At 41.0% G+C, this 21020-nt stretch overlaps 1 protein-coding gene across 1 annotated transcript in view; it reads left to right on the top strand.

Annotated features, from left to right (window-relative positions):
• The window catches only part of LOC110522229 (exostosin-1), a 256334-nt gene that overhangs the window by 1870 nt on the left and 233444 nt on the right, over positions 1 to 21020 (top strand). Inside the window, exon 2 of the mRNA XM_021600447.3 lies at positions 568 to 1661. Within this exon, the coding sequence (XP_021456122.2) occupies positions 694 to 1661 (968 nt within the window). The 5' untranslated portion in view covers positions 568 to 693. The remainder of the gene's footprint in view (positions 1 to 567; positions 1662 to 21020) is intronic.

Below are 21020 nucleotides of genomic sequence, written 5' to 3'. Positions count from 1 at the left end.
TATAATTGATTGAGACAGGTGGGTCCACCCCAAAGGGCTGCATGTCTCGATGATGGTCACCTGTCTCAGTCAATGAGAGAAGATTTGAACTAGACAAGATGGTGGCGTACACATTGTTGGACTACTTCATGAGGCAAAACATTTTATTTATTTGAACAGCATTTTCTAAATTCAAACGCACCATCTGCAATTGGACACTGACATTTTTGGCTGAATCGAGAACAAATATATTATCTCAAATACCAGGGTAGTTGAAAAATATGTGGTGAGATTTTGTATAGGCAAACCTTTAATAATGGCCAATAATGGATACCAAAAATCTTTGTTACACCAGATAATGTAATATGACCAATCTGTAGCTAGTGTGGAGCCATTGATTCTAATCATCAGACAATATGAATATTGATTTGTCTCAAATGTGCTGTAAAACACGAAGCAAACACTGTCAGTGATACCAAATGCAACTCTTTTCTCTGCAATCCATCATAATGCTCATCTCTGATTATCTGAAATGGAATCCAGCTATAATGTGATTTTCACGCTTTCTGTTCTATCTTGTGCACACAGTGACTCAGACCAGCAGCATGCTTACCTGTGGATAAGAGTGAGCCCCGTGGGTTGAGTGTGGACCCCCACGTCCTCCCTGCTCCTTCTCCTGCCTCGGTTCCCATCACCTTCAGCCCTACTGTCCACATGCAGGCCAAGAAGAGGTACCTGGTCGTGTCTCTAGGGGCCTGTCTTCTTCTGGTTGCCTACCTGTGGGGACTTCAGATTGGGGAGTTCCATCATCAAAACCACCACCAGCACCTCTTCAGAGTCGCCCAGAGCCCCGGCTTTAGCTTGCTCAGACAACGTTGGCCTGAGTGGACCCACCCGCTCAACACCTACTTGGAGGACGGAGAGCAGGAGGAGGACAGCCCTTTGCTCCACCACCAGCACACCTCTCCCAGGGAGAGGCGGGAGATCCGCAACAACATCTACAAGAGCAGGAGGTGCCGCATGGACACATGCTTCGACTTCAGCCGCTGCCAGAGGGGGTTCAAGGTGTACGTCTACCCCCTGCTGAAGGGGGAGACAGTGTCTGAGAGCTACCAGAAGATCCTGACAGCTGTCGAGGATTCCCGCTTCCACACCACAGACGTCAACGAGGCCTGTCTGTATGTGCTGGGCATTGACACTCTGGACCGGGACCAGCTGTCCAGCCAGTACATTCACAATGTCAAGGCTAAAGTACAGAGCCTTCCAACGTGGAATGACGGGAGGAACCACCTCATTTTCAACCTCTACTCTGGCACCTGGCCATATTACACAGAGGAGCTGGGCTTTGATATTGGCCAGGCCATTTTGGCCAAAGCCAGCATTGATATGGATCATTTTAGGCCACACTTTGATGTGTCCATTCCTTTGTTTTCAAAAGACCATTCCCAAAAAGGAGGGGACAAGGGATATTTGACACTCAAAAATGTCCCTCCATCAAGGAAATATTTGCTGGTTTTCAAAGGGAAGAGGTATCTGACTGGTATCGGTTCAGAAACCAGAAATGCTTTATATCATATTCACAATGGGGAAGATATCATTCTATTGACCACCTGCAAGCATGGGAAGGACTGGGAAAAGCATAAGGATGCAAGATGTGACCGGGACAATGAAGAATACTCAAAGTAAGTTCCCCTCTTGTATGTCCTTTCGCTGGTTCAGGGTCTGTTGGGGCTAACCACTGAAAGTGAGTCAAGTATTTCACAATGGCATGTTTCTCACTCTACAGCACAGGATGTAGACCGACAGTCTGACACAACATATCAAGAGGTTTATCCCTATTTCTGGATGACACATTCCTAGCACTGTGGATATTATCAAACTACAGTTGCTCATCCATGTTAGTTGGATTATCCTGACATGTTGTTTTTCCTCTCAATGTTTGCATCCAGTTTTACTTTCATATCTTGCTACAGTTTACAGTATCTATCTACCAATATTTTTAATCAGGTTTGTTTGTTACAGGTTGGGTGTGATGCTCTGCCTGTTTAAAAAAACTTTAGAATAACCATGTACTGCTAGTCTGCTATAGAGTCAAACTATATTATTTTGCTCTGCAGCCTGCAGCCTGTTGCACCGTGCAACACACTTGAGAGATCTGTGTACAAATAAAACCTCGCTGCATAACAACTCAGCATCAACAGCTGACAAATGAAAGGAGTTTGTAAGCAGTTGAGCAAAACGTTATGGGCCGGGTAGAGGAGTTCAGGATGACAGGGAGGTACAGTACCAGTCAAAAGTTTAGACACACCTACTTGTTCAAGGGTTTTTCTTTATTTTTTAAAACTATTTTCTAGATTGTAGAATAGTAGCGAAGACATCAACACTATGAAATAACGCTTATGGAATCATGTAGTAACCAAAAAGGTATTAAACAAATCAAAATAGGTTTTATATTTGACATTCTTCAAAGTAGCCACCCTTTGCCTTGACAGCTTTGCACACTCTTGGCATTCTCTCAAGCAGCTTCATGAGGTAGTCATCTGGAATGCATTTGAATTAACAGGTGTGCCTTGTTAATTTGTGGCATTTCTTTCCTTAATGCGTTTGAGCCAATCAGTTGTGTTGTGACAAGATAGAGGTGGTATACAGAAGATAGCCCTATTTGGTAAAAGACCAAGTTCATATTATGGCAAGAACATCACAAATAAGCAAAGAGAAACAAGGGCCCATCATTACTTTAAGACATTAAGGTCAGTCAATCTGGAACATTTCAAGAACTTTGAAAGTTTCTTCAAGTGCACATGCAAAAACCATCAAGCGCTATGATGAAACTGGCTCTCATGAGGACCGCCACAGGAAAGGAAGACCCAGGCTTACCTCTGCTGCAGAGGATAAGTTCATTAGTTACCAGCCTCAGAAATTGTAGCCCAAATAAATGCGTCACAGAGTTCAACCCCTTTTTGACTTAAGCAGCTTTTCATACATGTTTTCCAATGGAAGAAGTGGTCAGAAAGTGACGTTTTGGATCTGAGTGCCAAAACATTTAGGAGATAAAGGTGACGTTTTGCATACCATAACACATCCATGTCTTTATCACTGGAAAATATAATTTAAAAGCTTACATACAGTGTTGTCAAACTATATATATATTTTTTTATCGGCATGTATCTAAAAACATGTTTAACATTTTTGATCATACGTTGTAGCTTAGACCGTATTTCACATCATCTGAGGTTTTTGTGTTGTGCCCGCCATCAGTTTAGACACAACATGCTCTTGAATATAGGGTGGGTGTCATTTCAATCATGGAAATAATTTATGGAATGGACCTATCCATTTAGAGCCCTGCAATTTAGCTGGTACACCATTTGAAATTTGTGTTGTATTGAAACTTCTAATTGCCACCACAAAGACGAGCCTCAAATGTCAACTTGAATGGTAATGCATATTCTATTTATATTTCAAAAGGTTTCCGATGGAGGATTGATAGTATCATTTAAAACAACAGATATTCCCATTCAAGTCAACATGATCTAGTGTGTGGACATCCAACCATCTTTGTGGTACCATTTGAAAGTTGAAATTTCAATTTTATTCCCATTTTTAGAACATTTATCAGCCAAAACATGACACCCACCCTGTATTCAAGAGCATGTTGACTTAACCGACGGCGGACACAACACAAAAACCTTAAATTATGTGAAATACGGTCTAAACTACAACATATGCAAATAGGAAAAAAAAAACAAGTATATGTGTTTTAAGATGATTGACATTAAAGGTTTAAATATGACAGTTTTTATTCCAAACATTATTTTAAAGAAATAATACAATAGTTTGACAACACTGTAAGCTTTTAAATGATATCAAGCTCAACCGTTTATCTTTTCCAGTGATGAAAACAACATGCATGTCTAAAGGCATGGTGGGGTTTTCAAAATGGCTGAATTTTAAGCACCTTTATCTCTGGAATGTTTTGGCATTCAGGTCCAAAAAGTACATTTCTGAGCTCTCCTTCAGTGGGCAAATATGTATGGACGGTTTCATTCAAATCACCAGGGGTGCTGTCAAGAAGCTATTAAAATCCCCAAAACGAAATGTACGTAATCTCATCCTTAAACTTGCCTCATTTAACCTGGAATGACATGGGAAGCACTGACTCCCATTGTATCAGGCTCTCCTGATTTTGTTTTGTACGGCTGGGTTTCCTCCCGCTTGCCATTGTTGCAGGACGGGCATGTTTGTGCAGTGAAGACAATGTCATCACTGGTAATGCTCAGTCTTACGTACGTTTTTAACTTACTTTCCAGCCCTAACTGTTATTTCACTGCCTGGCTCGCCCTCATTGGTTGTTAGTATGAATGAATGTCCCACAGGTGTTTTTTTTAGAATGATCAGATATTTGAAGTGTGGAACACTTCCTGTTAGATATTTTAAGGGGGGTTTATTACAGTTCAGACTCTGTGCCAAATCATATCACAAACCTTTGTTTGATTTTGACAGCTGAGCTCATCTGGAAATCGGTAATATTAAACATCAGATTGCCTCCATCTTAAAAATATCTTCAAGCTCACAAAGAGAGAGATTGAATAGCACTGTTTGAAGAGAAACAGATGTGGCCTACAGTAGAAATCCAAAAGATTGATAACCAAAGATGTCAAATAACACTCTGACAGTTACAAAACATTCCACAATATTTTGTATATCAATACAGATACAATGTGGGCAAAACAAGGTACCCACTTGAAAATACTCACTGTGTGAATCAAATTGAAGGGGATTTCAAAGCCTCAGTCAGAAGAGTCAATAATTGGCTTTCAATTGAATTAAACCAAGGCTGAGGGATCGAGGAAGATCCCACCCCATGCTGGGCAGTCATGGATTGAAGTCAGATGATTTCACTATACTGAGATAACATCCCCGAGACCCCCACACGACAGGCCCACGTGTCTCAGTCACAGTTTAGCCATGAGGACACAACGTTCCTATTTGACATGGAAGATTTACATCATGACACTTATTTCATTATCAAAATGGTGTGGAAGAAGTCATCAAAGCTTGTGTGTCTCAGAAGCCAGTCAGATTTATTTGTCTGGTCCTTGTTCTTTTCAGCCTTAGGCTAGAGAGACCCTGCTGATAAGATGTATAGATAGGCTCTAAATTAGTTTCTCACTGTTGGGTGCTTTCTGCAGATCCATCACCAGCCATGAAAGTAACGGTCCTCCGACAGTGTTTTAATTATAGACTACAATTTAACATGTTGTTCCCCAGCCTTGCTAGCAGTGAAAAGTTCCTGCTATTACTGTAAATACATGTTACATGTCAAACCTGTTTGAATGGATTGTAAAGAGGCCTTAGAAAGACTAAAAACATATAAACAAAATTGGGAACGTTAAAAATAAAAGCCATAAATGAAAATCAATTAAAAATCTAAAAAATCTTTAAAAAATTGAAAGATGTGCATCTTTCAATTTATTTGCCACGGACATAAAGCGCTCTGCACGTCATCGTCGGTGGAAAAAGGACAGAGTATGGCAAGCGACAGCAGCGAAGTCCTATATTCCAAAACTTTGAGAAGTTGAATGAGAAGGTGGTGAAATGCAAACTTTGCGAGGTGAAATTGAGGTACAGTAATGGTAGTACAGGTGCAATGCTTAACCATCGGAAACGAACGCACCGTGAGACCCAAACTGTTTCTGGCAGCAACAACAGACAGACGGCTTTTTCACAAAAGAAGTGCGGTAAGGGACAGAGTTAGAAAAATCGTATCGCTCATTCCAGAACCGTAGTCAAAGATTGAGCATGTCGTCTTCAATGCCCTGATGGCATGTCTAGAACCAGACTACAACGTGCCATGTCAGAAAACTGTGATGGCCCGGGTGACGAAATTGTACAATGATTTCTTTGCAAGTACAAAGCGTGATCTCTTTAAAAAAAATACATACACGGCGTTAACATCAGGTTGTTGGACATCTATGAACATGCTGTCATACGTCACTACAGCGAGCCGTCATATTGATGAGAAGCCCATGTACTGACCTCTGAAAACATGGAGTGGCACCTAGCAGAGTGGGACCGAGGGACAGCAGTAATGTCAGCGCCATTGTCCGGGAAGATAGAACTTCATTGCCCGCTAGCGGTCATATGCAGTAGGACCATATTTAGCATTGTGAATTCACGTGAAATTATATGAATTTTTCTTAGTTTTAACAGGAAACCGATGAAAACAAATTTAAAAGCCGTTTAAACATTAAGCCATTTTTTAATTTTTTTTATTTGTCATGTCCCTATTTCCAACTGTATTTCATGCTGTTGAACTAACATCTCAGTTTCATATAGCAGAACAATGATATTTCCTGTGGCCTAGTTTTGTCTGAGGTCCAGTTCTAACCAGATTGCAGAGGTGTACTAGATGTGCAGTGTTTAACTTTCTGTCTGGTTTATCCTGAGAAAGGCAACTAAAAGACCAAGCAGGGATGCTCAATTCCCTTTCATAACGAGATTTGTTTTTTCGAACTGGAGTCGATGCCTGCACTAAAATTGGCTTACGTTCAATGGACAACTGCAGACTGCACATTCAGTGCTCTATATTTTTGTTTGTGCATATATCTGACACAGTAAATCTTATTATTTTTAGCTAAAGATGCAGATCTTTGAGACGTAAATTGACAGCTGAAAGAAAAGCTGAGAATCTTCTATTCTGCAGAAATAAACTCATCAACATTTTGGGCATTAGGAATACAGTGCCTTCAGAAAGTATTCACAGCCCTTGACTTTTTCCACATTTGTTGTTACAGCCTCAATGTAAAATGGATTACATTGAGAATGTGTGTCACTGGCCTGCACACTACCCCATAATGTCAATTATCTGTAAGGTCCCTCGGCAGCAAGCATTGAATTTCAAACACCGATTCAACCACAAAGACCAGGGAGGTTTTCCAATGCTTCTCAAAGAAGGGTGCCTATTGGTGCAGACATTGAATAAGCATGGTGAAGTTATTAATGACACTTTGGATGGGGTATCAATACACCCAGTTACTACAAAAGATACAGGCGTCTTTCCTAACTCAGCTGCCAGAGAGGAAGGAAACTGCTCAGGGATTTCACCATGAGGCCAATGGTGGCATTTAAAACAGTTTAATGAGCATTTGTGTTTAATGCCTGTGATGGGAGAAACCTGAGGATGGATCATCAACATTGTAGTTACTCCACAATACTAGCCTAATTGAAAGAGTGAAAAGAAGGAAACCTGTAGATAATAAAAAATATTCCAAAACATGCATCCTGTTTGCATCAAGGCACTAAAGTAATACTGTAAAACATGTTGCAAAGCAATTCTCAGTTTTTGTCCTGAATACAAAGTGTTATGTTTGGGGCAAATCTAATACAACACATTACTGAGTACCACTCTCCATATTTTCAAGCTATGGGTATGCTTGTAATCGTTAAGGACTGGGGAGTTTTAGGACAAAAAAAAAATGGAATAGAGCTAAGCACAGTCCAAATTCTAGAAAACCTGGTTCAGTCAGCTTTCAAACAGACACTGGGACCTTTCAGCAGGACAATAACCTAAAACACAAGGAACAAATCTACACTGGAGTTGTTTACCAAATAGACAGTGAATGGTCCTGAGTGGCCAAGTTACAGTTTTCACTTAAATCTGCTGGAAAGTATATTGTTGTCTAGCAATGATCAACAATCAATTTGAGATTGAAGAATGTTGAAATTAATAATGGCAAATATTGTACTATCCAGGTGTGCAAAGCTCTTAGACTTACCCAGAAAGACTCACAGCTGTAATCGCTGCCAAATGTGATTCTAACATGTATTAACTTAAAAAAAATAAAAAAAATAAAAAAATGTGCAAAAATTTCTAAAGGCCTGTTTTCACTTCATTATGGGATATTGTGTAGATGGGTTAAACTTCTCAATTTTTCAACTTAATATGAATCATGTCCAGCACCACCCCAACATAAACATATGTGAAAATGGTTTTGTAGTAAAAAAAGATACAAAGTGTTTCCGATGACATCACTGGTGTACAGCATGCTATTTTGACCAATTTTGAGTAGGTACTGCTTACTAATTGGTTGATGTCATTGGAAACACTTATGATTCTTAATCTTTTTTACTACAGGACATATAAATGTGCCATTTTCACATGTTGGGGTGGTGCTGGAGATTATGAGGTAGAACATTTTGAAATGTCCTTTTTTAAGAGTTTTATGGAAAACGTGGTCTCATAACTTGAGGGATATTTTACTGTAGTTCTGTTATCAAAGTCTGCATCTGGACAGTTCTTCCACTAAATTTGCTTTTGTAAAATGTTCAGTGGAAATTGTTACAAGTAGTCCTTGTGCATAGTTGTATGGTTTGTTAAACATTGAAATTAGTGGTTTTTGTTTGGCATACATTTTAAAGTGAAAAAACTGAGTAAAAGCATAATTACATTATTGTGGAATTGCCCCTTCATCAGTATGTGGGTTCATTACAGGGTCTATTAAGACAAACTACAAGCTGCAAAGGCTTATTGGCTTAGAAGACGTCCACACTGACTGGGGTACGAATATGATTTGAGAAATTTTGGAAACACTTCTTTCAGTGCTTCATGCAAGTCCTATGTACTTAATGAGACTAATGTACTGACTCAACACCTTGAAGGTAGCAAGATTATTATTGAGTGATTGACAATCACCTTCTACCTTTTTTAGTTAGAATATTGGCGGCAAGATCAGTACTTGATCATTTAAAACCAAGAGAGTATTGGATTGCGTTGTGCTGTAAAATTAGTAATTGCGTTTTCTGTCAAGTGGATGTGTTGCCATCTCGCCTAACTCCATAATCTCAAAAAAGTATAGTGTAGCAATTTTACCTGGATTTGAAAGTGTTAATGTGTTTGTTGTCCGTAACTTACGCCTGCCCATACCATAACCCCACCGCCACCATGGGGCACTCTGTTCACAACATTGTCATCAGCAAACTGCTCGCCCCCACGACTCCATACATGCTCTCTGCCATCTGCCCAGTACAGTTGAAACTGGGATTCATCCATGAAGAGCACAGAATTCCAGCGTGCCAGTGGCCAAGGTGAGCATTTGCTTACTGATGTCGGTTACGACGCCAAACTGCAGTCAGGTCAATACCCTAGTGAGGACGACAAGCACGCAGATGAGCTTCCCTGAAACGGTTTCTGACATTTTGTGCAGAATTTCTTTGGTTGTGCAAACCCACAGTTTCATCAGCTGTCCAGGTGGTGGTCTGACGATCCCACAGGTGAAGCAGCTGGATGTGGAGGTCCTGGGCTGGCCGGTTGGAAGTACTGCCAAATTCTCTAAAACAACGTTGGAGGCAGAGAGAAAATAACATTACATTCTCTGGGAAAAGCAAAGGTGGACATTCCTGCAGTCAGCATGCCAATTGCACGCTCTCTCAACTTGAGACATCTGTTTTCATTGTATTGTATAACAAACTTGCATGTTTTAGAGTGGGCTTTTATTGTCCCCAGCACAAGGAGCACCTATGTATTGAGCATGCTGTTTAATCCGATTCTTGTGACGCCACAACTGTCAGGTGTATGGATTATCTTGGCAAAGGAGAAATGCAAATTTTAACAGGGATGTAAACACATTTGCGCACAACATTTTGTGCTTATTGAACATTTTGGGGATCTTTTTTTTAAATTTCCCCTCATGAAAGATGGGACCAATACTTTACATGTTGCATTTTTATATTTTTGTTCAGTGTATATAAAGTCTAGCCAACTTGGCTCTATTTGCGTGCTAACAAATTGAACTGTTAGGAATACACCCTCCTCTGTCTCCAACTGTTTGAACAACCCAGCCTTTCAGAATGAGAACGAGTTGCCAATTACTTATATAAATGCGTCTTTTTATGCTCTTGAAAATGTATAAAATGCAAACTACTAGACAGATAGCACATAACAGTCTGTGGCCAAAAAAAAGGGTATCGTTAGAGACAAAAAAGGTGTCGTTAAAAAGTTATCCACAACAGTAAAATGTTTTGGCGTCCATATGACTGAATCTGGACAAAACCTCAAATGAAAATAGTGAGTTGAAAACTGCTTGTACTCAGAGAGGAAGTGATCTTTGTTGTGAGGGGTCTTGATTCTTGCAACAAAGGCATTTGGAACGTCGTTCTAAAACATGAATTAGAATTAATCAAATTAATTCGATACTGCATCGCCCAGCCCTAACCTGCATCGCCCAGCCCTAACCTCACCTTACCTCGACTCCAAATAAGTAATAGAGGAATGGGACATGATTCAATCACAGGTTCTTGTTTTTTCTCGCTCTTTCCCATCTGGACAGCCAAGTGCCAGGCTTTAAAAAAAAAAAAAAAAAACGTTCTATGTTGTGATTGGTGAATTACTTAGGCAAGTTTGTATAATTAGAGAACTGTCAATACCAGATGCTTTATGCAATTCAATGCAAAATAATAACATACTGTAATTCCAATTGTTACTTTTGGCATGCTGAAGCACTATCCAATTAACATTTGCCAACCCTTTAAGTTGATAAAATGCACTATCGAGTGTAATTTTAGAGCCATTTTCTAAATGTTGAGAAAAGCAAACAAGCGGGGTACTTTGATCCTAAACTACTTCATCAAGGCACACAAATTGGCTCCAACAAATTAGTGCATGTATGCTTTCATGTCAAAATAAAGTGGGTCTAAAGAGGCAAAGCATCATATGCCACTCACTGCAGTTAGGGTGAGCTGATTACATTTAAGGATCAAGAGGTTTTGACCTGCGAATGTGTGTTTTTTTTTTGGTTTTACTGTCCTTGTGGGGATCAGAATTCCTCACAAGGAGAGTAAAACAACAACAATTCGGACAAGTGGGAACATTTCGCCGGTTCCCACAAGAAAAAAAAGGCAATATTAGGCATAGGGGTTAGGGAAAGTAGGATTTTGAATATAAATCAATTGTCTCCACAAGGATCGTAAAACAAATGTGTCAAGTAAAATGTAATTTGCCGAATACAACGGGTGTAGAGCTTACCATGAAGTGTGTGTGTGTGCACATGCTCGGTGTGTGTCTCTTTGTTAACGTCAACTGGTGCGTGAGCTCTGATATTAAGAAAGTCTCAAGGTTCTGCTCATCTTTTTTTATTTAACCTTTTATTTAACTAGGCAAGTTGGTTAAGAACAAATTATTATTTACAATTGTGGCCTACCAAAAGGCCTCCTGCGGGGATGGGGGCTGGAGTTAAAAAATAAATTAAATAAAAAATATAGTACAAAACACACATTATGACGAGACAACACAACACAAATAGAGACCTAAGACAACAACAACAGCATGGTAGCAGCACAAAACATGATATACAAACATTATTGGGCACAGACAACAGCAAGAAGGTAGAGACAACAAAATTGTTCTGCTGTCTGACTGTAGCCTAGAGCGCATTCTCTATATTAGCGGGTTAGGGTCGGGTGCCTCAGATGTACACTTATAGTATATTATCACATATAGTCGTGTGGATGGGCTATTAGCAATTGCGACTGGGTGCAGGTGAATAAACGGCTGACCCGCACACCACTAAAAGGCTAGAGTTGCCGCTTTCAAGAAGCGGGACACTAATCTGTACGCTAATAAGAAATCCTGATACGACCTTCGATGAGTCATTATCAAAGCGTCAATACAGGACTAAGATCGAATCCTACTACGTAAGCTCTGACGATCGTTGGATGTGGCAGGGCTTGATAACTATCATAGATTATTAAGAGGAACCCAGCCGCGAGCTGCCTAGTGACGTGAGCCTACCAGACGATCTAAATGCCGCCTTTGCTTGCTTCGAGGCAAGCAACACTGAACTATACATGAGTGCCAGCTGTTCCGGGCAAATGTAGGATCATGCTCTCTGTAGCCAATGTGAGTAACACCTTTTAGGTTAACATACACAAGTCCGAAGGGCCAGATGGTTTACCAGGACGCGTACTCCGAGCATGCACCTACCAGCTGGCAAGTGGCTTCACTGACATTTTCAACCTCTCCCTAACCCTGTCTGTAATACCAAAATGTTTCAAGTAGACCATCATAGTCCCTGTGCCCAAGAACGCCAAGGTAACCTGTCTAAATGACAATCACACCATAGCATCATGAAATGCTTTAAAAGCCTGGTTATGGCCCATGACCATCATCCCAGACACCCACTCCAATTCACATACCGCCCCAACAGATCTACAGATGATGCGATCTCTCTTGCACTCCACACTGCCCTCTCCCACCTGGACAAGAGAACACCTATGTGAGAATGCTGTTCATTGCCTACAGCTCAGCGTTCTATACCATAGTGCCCTCCAAGCTCATCACTAAGCTAAGGACCATGACACTGCACACCTCCCTTTGCAACTGGTTCCTGGAATTCCTGACGGGCCGCCCTCAGGTGGTGAGGGTAGGCAATAACACACTTATGGGGGCCTCTCAGAGCTGTGTGCTTAGTCCCCTCCTGTACTCCGTGTTCACCCACAACTGCGTGCCTGCAACTCCAACACCATCATTAAGTTTGCTGACAACACGACGGTGGTAGGCCTGATCACCTATGACGATGAGACGGCCTATAGGGATGTCAGAGACCTGGCAGTGTGGTGCCAGGACAAAAATCTCTCCCTCATCGTCAGCAAGACAAAGGCGCTGATCGTGAACTACAGGAAACGAAGGGCCGAACACGTCCCCATAAACACATCACATTGACTGTAGTGGAGTGGTTCAAGAGCTTGAGGTTTCTCAGTGTCCACATCACTAAGGATTTATCATGGTCTACACACACCAACAGTCATGAAGAGGAGGCTGAACAGATTTTGCATGGGCCCTCAGATCCTCTAAAAGTTCTACAACTGCACCATTTGAGAGCATCTTGAATGGCTGCATCACTGCTTGGTATGGCGGCAACTTGGCATCCGACCTCAAGGCGCTACAGAAGGTAGTGTGTACGGCCTAGTGCATCACTGGTGCTGAGATCCCTGCCATCCAGGATAGAGGTTGGCATGTATTTTCAATACTTCCTAAACAAACACAATAACCTACATATTTCTGCGTGCAAAAATGAGCGCAAAAATTATTTTTATTTTAGCAATAATACTGCTAAATAGTTAATCCAAGTAGCTATTTGGTTAATTATTTAACTATCTGCATTGATGCTTTTGGCCCTGACTTTTTGACTGATTATACTTTTTAAAATGATTTAACCTGTAGTCTAGTCACTTTATTCTTAAACTCAGAAATATAAGAAACGTCCTCTCACTGTCAACTGCGTTTTCAGCAAACTTAACATGTGTAAATATTTGTATGAACATAAGATTCAACAACTGAGACATAAACTGAACAAGTTCCACAGACATGTGACTAACAGAAATGGAATAATATGTCCCAGAACAAAGGGGGGTCAAAATCAAAAGTAACAGTCAGTGAGTGTCTGGTGTGGCCACCAGCTGCATTAAGTACTGTGCATCTCCTACTCATGGACTGCACCAGATTTGCCAGTTATTGCTGTGAGATGTTACCCCGCTCTTCCACCAAGGCACCTGCAAGTTACCGGACATTTCTGGGGGGAATGGCCCTAGCCCTCACCCTCCGATCAAACTGGTTCCAAACTTTCTCAATGGGATTGAGATCCGGGCTCTTCGCTGGCCATGGCAGAACACTGACATTCCTGTCTTGCAGGAAATCGCGCACAGAACGAGCAGTATGGCTGGTGGCATTGTCATGCTGGAGGGTTATTTCAGGATGAGCCTGCAGGAAGGGTGCCACATGAGGGAGGAGGATGTCTTCCCTGTAATGCATAGCATTGAGATTTCCTGCAATGACAACAAGCTCAGTCCGATGATGCTGTGACACACCACCCTAGAACACGACAGACCCTCCACCTCCACATCGATCCTGCTCCGGAGTACAGGCCTCGGTGTAATGCTCATTCCTTCGACGATAAACGCGAATCCGACCATCACCCCTGGTGAGACAAAACCGCGACTCGTCAGTGAAGAGCATTTTTTGCCAGTCCTGTCTGGTCCAGCGATGGTGGGTTTGTGCCCATAGGCAACGTTTTTGCTGGTGATATCTGGTGAGGACCTGCATTACAACAGGCCTACAAGCCCTCAGTCCAGCCTCTCTCAGCCTATTGCGGACAGTCTGAGCACTGATGGAGGGATTGTGTGTTCCTGGTATAACTCATGCAGTTGTTGTTGCCATCCTGTTCCTGTCCCGCAGGTGTGATGTTCGGATGTACCGATCCTGTGCAGGTGTTGTTACACGTGGTCTGCCACTGCGAGGAGGATCAGCTGTCCATCCCGTCTCCCTGTCGCGCCGTCTTAGGCATCTCACAGTACGGACATTGGAATTTATTTCCCTGGCCACATCTGCAGTCCTCATGCTCAGCATGCCAAAGGCACGTTCACGCAGATGAGCAGGGACCCTGGCATCTTTCTTTTGTTGTTGTTCAGAGTCAGCAGAAAGGCCTCTTTAGTGTCCTAAGTTTTCATAGCTGTGACCTTAATTGCCTACCCTCTCTCTATAAGCTGTTAGTGTCTTAACAACCGTTCCACATGTGCATGTTCATTAACCTCTAGCGACGAGCAATCCCGTATCCGGGAGCGTAATCATAGCCTCAAGCTCATTACCATAACGCAATGTTTCCTATTCATGAAAATCGCAAATGAAATGAAATAAATATATTGAAACACAAGCTTAGCCTTTTGTTAACAACACTGTCATCTCAGATTTTCAAAATATGCTTTTCAACCAAAGCTACACAAGCATTTGTGTAAGAGTATTGATAGCCTAGCATAGCATTAAGCCTAGCATTCAGCAGGCAACATTTTCTCAAATACAAGAAAAGCATTCTCATAAAATAATTTACCTTTGAAGAACTTCGGATGTTTTCAATGACGAGACTCTTAGTTAGATAGCAAATGTTCATTTTTTTCCAAAAAGATTATTTGTGTAGACGAAATAGCTCCGCTTTGTTCATCACGTTTGGCTAAGAAAAATACTGGAAAATGCAGTCACTTACAACGCCAAACTTTTTTCCAAATTAGCTCCATAATATCGACAGAAACATGGCAAACGTTGTTTAGAATCAATCCTCAAGGTGTTTTTCACATATCTATTCGATAATCTATCAGTGGTGGCAGCTGGCTTCTCATCAGAAACAAACTGAAAAATACTACAGCTGGAGATTACGCAATAATTGCAACGGAGGACACCAAGCGACCACCTGGTAGATGTAGTCTCTTATGGTCAATCTTCCAATGATATGCCTACAAATACGTCACAATGCTATCTTTGAAAGACAGTGTCCTGAAAAAGGGACATTTCTATTTTTGCTGAGTTTATATACATATCTATCTCAATTACCTCATACACACATTGACTCCATACTAGAGGTCGACCGATTAATCCGAATGGCCGATTAATTGGGGCCGATGTTATGAAAACTTGAAAATCGGTCATTTTGGACTTCAATTTGTAAAAATAAAAAATAAAATACATTTTTTTTATTACCTTTTACTTAATCTTTATTTAACTAGACAACTCTGTTAAGAACACATTCTTATTTTCAATGACGTCCTAGTAAGGTGGGTTAACTGCCTTGTTCAGGGGCAGAACGACAGATTTTTACCTTGTCAGCTCAGAGATTCAATCTTGCAACCTTACGGTTAACTAGTCCAATGCTCTAACCACCTGCCTCATGAGGAGCCCGCCTGTTATGCGAATGCAGTAGAAGCCAAGGTAAGTTGCTAGCTAGCATTAAACTTAATCAATCCTATTCGCTAGTTAACTACACATGGTTGATATTACTAGTTTATCTAGCGTGTCCTGCGTTGCATATAATCAATGCAGTGCGCATTCGCGAAAAAGGACTCAATGCGCCAACGTGTACCTAACCATAAACACCAATGCCTTTCTTAAAATCAATACACAGATGTATATATGTTTAAACCTGCATATATAGCGAAAAGAAATCCAGGTTAGCAGGCAATATTAACAAGGTGAAATTGTGTCACTTCTCTTGCGTTCATTGCACGCAGAGTCAGGGTATATGCAACAGTTTGGGCCGCCTGGCTCATTGCGAACTAATTTGCCAGAATTTTACGTAATTATGACATAACATTGAAGGTTGTGCAATGTAACAGGAATATTTAGACTGATGGATGCCACCTGTTAGATAAAATACGGAACCATATTTATGACCTAAGGCTCACATTTCTGTGTGTTATTATGTTATGTTTAAGTCTATGAATTAATAGAGCAGTCTGACTGAGCGATGGCAGGCACCAGCAGACTCATAAGCATTTATTCAAACAGCACTTTTGTGCGTTTTGCCAGCAGCTCTGCTGTTTTATGACTTCAAGCCTATCAACTCCCGAGATTAGGCTGGTGTAACGTTGTGATGTGAAATGGCTAGCTAGTTACCGGGGTGCGCGCTAATAGCGTTTCAAACGTCACTCGCTCTGAGACTTGGAGTAGTTGCTTCGAGGGTGGCTGTTGTCGTTGTGTTTTTGGTTCGAGCCCAGGTAGGAGCGAGGAGAAGTACGGAAGCTATACTGTTACACTGGCAATACTAAAGTGCCTATAAGAACATCCAATAGTCAAAGGTATATGAAATACGAATGGTATAGAGAAATTGTCCTATAATTCCTATAATAACTACAACCTAAAACTTCTTACCTTAGAATATTGAAGACTCATGTTAAAAGGAACCACCAGCTTTCATATGTTCTCATGTTCTGAGCAAGGAACACGTTAGCTTTCTTACATGGCACATAATGCACTTTTACTTTCTTCTCCAACACTTTGTTTTTGCATTATTTAAACCAAATTGAACATGTTTCATTATTTATTTGATTTTATTGATGTATTATATTAAGTTAAAATAAGTGTTCATTCAGTGTTGTTGTAATTGTCATTATTACAAATACATTTTAAAAATTGTCCGATTAATCGGTATCGGCTTTTTTTGTCCTCCCAATAATTGGTATCGGTATCGGCGTTGAAAAATCATAATCGGTCGACCTCTACTCCGTACTGTTATCCAGTGTATAGTGCCAAGTTTTCATTTCTCATTGTGTGTTATTACTTTTCTATTTCTTTATTTTATTTCTCTACATTGGCGGGGAGGGCCCGTAAGTAAGCAGTTCACTGTTAGTCTACACCTGTTGTTTTATGACGGATGTGACAAATACATTTGATTTTATTTGTGTGCGTGAGTCAGACTCACCCATACTGGAGGCAGTGTGCAGCTCTGCTCTGTATGCTGGGGGCTACTTCTAGCTCCTCAACAGCTCTCAGAATGGACTTAGGGGAGAGCTATACAGAATCACCTGGCTCATTAAAACAACCCTTGAGCGTGTCATACTGGAATTGTTGTACTTAGCAAACCTGTGGAAGTAGTATTCCCTTTGTGTGTCAACATCTCTCCAGAGGCATTAAAAGGCCTTGTTCTCAGGGGTCCTTGCTGGACCAGGTACAACACAGTAAACCAATGGATGAGATGTGTGAGGAGGACAGGAGGCCAGCAGTCAGTCAGTCGGTCCTGAGAGGCCTTCAGGTGCTGGCAAGGTGAATCTCTATCTATAACCAGCCATGGTTTGAGCACTGAGTAAACATGCCAGCCTCTCCATCTATTACCAAGGCTGCTGGGTCAATCATCTTTACAGCTGCTTTATGAAGAGTGACTCCTCAAGGAATAAACTCTGGCTTTATTCCTCCTGTCAATTCAAATTTATCGAACCTATCTAACATTTCATACAAGAGAAACCAAACAGCCCTTGCCTTATTTTCCCCTGAAGATGAAGGCAGTGGAGTGAAACATTTGCAGCACATTCAAATTAATTGTTTTTACTGCTAAATATGAATTACTTAAAAAAAAAAGGAAAGTATTTGGGCCCTTGACTTTTTCTACATTTTGTTACCTTACAGCCTTCTAAAATTGATTTAAAAAATATTATTCAATCTACTGTACACACAATACCCCATATTGACAAAGTGGAAACAGGTTTTTTGAAAATTTAGCAAATGTATTAAAAATTAACTGAAATACCTTATTTACATAAGTATTCAGACCCTTTGCTATGGGACTTGAAATTCAGTTCAGGTGCATCCTGTTTACATTGATCATCCTTGATGTTTCTACAACTTGATTGGAGTCCATCTGTCTACAAGACAGGATTGTGTTGAGTCACAGATCTGGGGAAGAGTTGCCCAAAAGGTCTGCAGCATTGATGGTCCCGAAGAACTCGGTGACCTCCATCATTCTTCAATTGAAGAAGTTTGGAACCGCCAAGACTCTTCCTAGAGCTGGCCAAACTGAGCAAGGGCCTTGGTCAGGGAGGTGACCGAGAACCCGATGGCCACTCTGACAGAGCTCCAGAGTTCCTCTGTGGAGATGGTTGTCCTTCTGGAAGGTTCACCCATCTCTGCAGCACTCCACCATTCAGGCCTTTATGAGTAGAGTGGCCAGACGGAAGCCACTCCTCAGTAAAAGGCACATGACAGCCCGCTTGGATTTTACCAAAAGGCACCTAAAGACACTCCGACCATGAGAAACACGATTCTCTGGTCTGATGATACTAAGATGTAACTCTTTGGCCTGAATGCCAAGCGTCACGTCTGGAGGAAACCTGACATCATCACTTTTGTGAAGTATGGTGGTGGCAGCATCATGCTGTGGGGATGTTTTTCAGCGGCAGGGACTGGGAGACTAGTCAGGATCGAGGCAAAGATGAACGGAGCAAAGTACAGAGAGACCCTTGACGAAAACCTGAAAAGGACCTCAGAATGGGGCAAAGAATCACCTTCCAATAGGACAACGACCGTAAGCACATAGCCAAGATAACGCAGGTGTGTCAATGTCCTTGAGTGGCCCAGCCAGAGCCAAGACTTGAACCCGATTTGAACATCTCTGGAAAGACCTGAAAATAGCTGTGCAGCAACGCTCCCCATCCAACCTGACCGAGCTTGAGACGATCTGCAGAGAATGGGAGAAACCCCCCAAATACACGTGTGCCAAGCTTGTAGCGTCATACCCAAGAAGACTTGATACTGTTATTGCTGCCAAAAGTGTTTTAACAAAGTACTGATTTAAAAGGTCTGAAAACTTGTGTAAATGTGATATTTCAGTTTTTTTTAAATTCTAAACCTGATTTTGCTTTGTCATTATGGGGTATTTTGCATAGATTGACGATAAAAAGTAATACATTTTAGAACAAGGCTGTAATGTAACAAAATGTGCAAAAAATCAAAGGGTCTGAATCCCATCACGAAGGCACATGGTCTAAATAGCAATGGAATTATTGATGACAAACATGTATCCAAGAAAGATGCTGAATAAACAAAATAATCAATGGTTGACTTAATCTGCAGCTTCTAATTTTGGTATGTTCTGAAAACCTTGTGGCAATGTAGGTTTTGCTTCATGGAATCGAGTTGGTCATAAAGTGGAGCCATAAAACATCAAGCTGCTGTTTTGGCATGGATTCAGAAACTTTCATTGTTCCACTAATGCTGTCGTGTCATAGAGCGCTCGGTTTATGTTTTCAATATAAGGTGATGAGCCGTCCTAAGACCATAACTTAGTCGGAATGGATTTATTGCACGTTGACCCTTAAAAAAAGTAATTCTCAACTACCCTCGGCCTACTATTATCCATTTACTGTGTCATGTTTTTAACTCCATGTTGCCTAATCCCTATTGTCCTCTCTCAGTATGCATTGTATGGATAATTTGAGAGCAGAATTATCTAATGTCCAGTGGAATAAACCGTTTCAGAAAATGTTCCCTGAATACCCTCGTTGGTCAGATTATGAGCAGACCTCTTATTTTCTCAAATCTCCAAGGCTATATTATAGGATGTAAGTACTGAAATTGCCTCTAACTATCTCTATAATTATACACATACAAGGTTCTATGTTATTTTTCTTCCCCATCTGGCTGTTTCTGATACTCTGTTCTGTCATAAAGATAACCCTGCACAGCAGAGAACAGGTTTGTGTAAACACTCTGTGTGTCATCAGTGTAGATTACCTCTCATCCCATTTTCACCAGTTGACAAATAGTGCTTATCGTGTACTGGCACATTCAACAGCAGAGCAGAGAACTCTAGATCCCAGGGATATGTGTTGCCTGCTGCCTCCCAATGAACTGCTACACAATCACAACTACATATTCCCATACATAGCAGCTCAGGAAATGTGATCTTTAAAAAAAAAAATATTTCACCTTTATTTAACCAGGTAGGCAAGTTGAGAACAAGTTCTCATTTACAATTGCGACCTGGCCAAGATAAAGCAAAGCAGTTCGACACATACAACAACACAGAGTTACACATGGAGTAAAACAAACATACAGTCAATAATACAGTAGAAAAATAAGTCTATATACGATGTGAGCAAATGAGGTGAGATAAGGGAGGTAAAGGCACAAAAAAAAAGGACATGGTGGCGAAGTAAATACAATATACAGTGCCTTGCGAAAGTATTCGGCCCCCTTGAACTTTGCGACCTTTTGCCACATTTCAGGCTTCAAACATAAATATATAAAACTGTATTTTTTTGTGAAGAATCAACAACAAGTGGGACACAATCATGAAGTGGAACGACATTTATTGGATATTTCAAACTTTTTTAACAATTCAAAAACTGAAAAATTGGGGGTGCAAAATTATTCAGCCCCTTTACTTTCAGTGCAGCAAACTCTCTCCAGAAGTTCAGTGAGGATCTCTGAATGATCCAATGTTGACCTAAATGACTAATGATGATAAATACAACCCACCTGTGTGTAATCAAGTCTCCGTATAAATGCACCTGCACTGTGATAGTCTCAGAGGTCCGTTAAAAGTGCAGAGAGCATCATGAAGAACAAGGAACACACCAGGCAGGTCCGAGATACTGTTGTGAAGAAGTTTAAAGCCGGATTTGGATACAAAAAGATTTCCCAAGCGTTAAACATCCCAAGGAGCACTGTGCAAGCGATAATATTGAAATGGAAGGAGTATCAGACCACTGCAAATCTACCAAGACCT

The sequence above is a fragment of the Oncorhynchus mykiss genome, chromosome 4 (assembly GCF_057628025.1).
Source record: "Oncorhynchus mykiss isolate SJ-2025 chromosome 4, ASM5762802v1, whole genome shotgun sequence".
NCBI lineage: Eukaryota > Metazoa > Chordata > Actinopteri > Salmoniformes > Salmonidae > Oncorhynchus > Oncorhynchus mykiss.
This window is presented reverse-complemented; position numbering and strand designations above follow the sequence as displayed.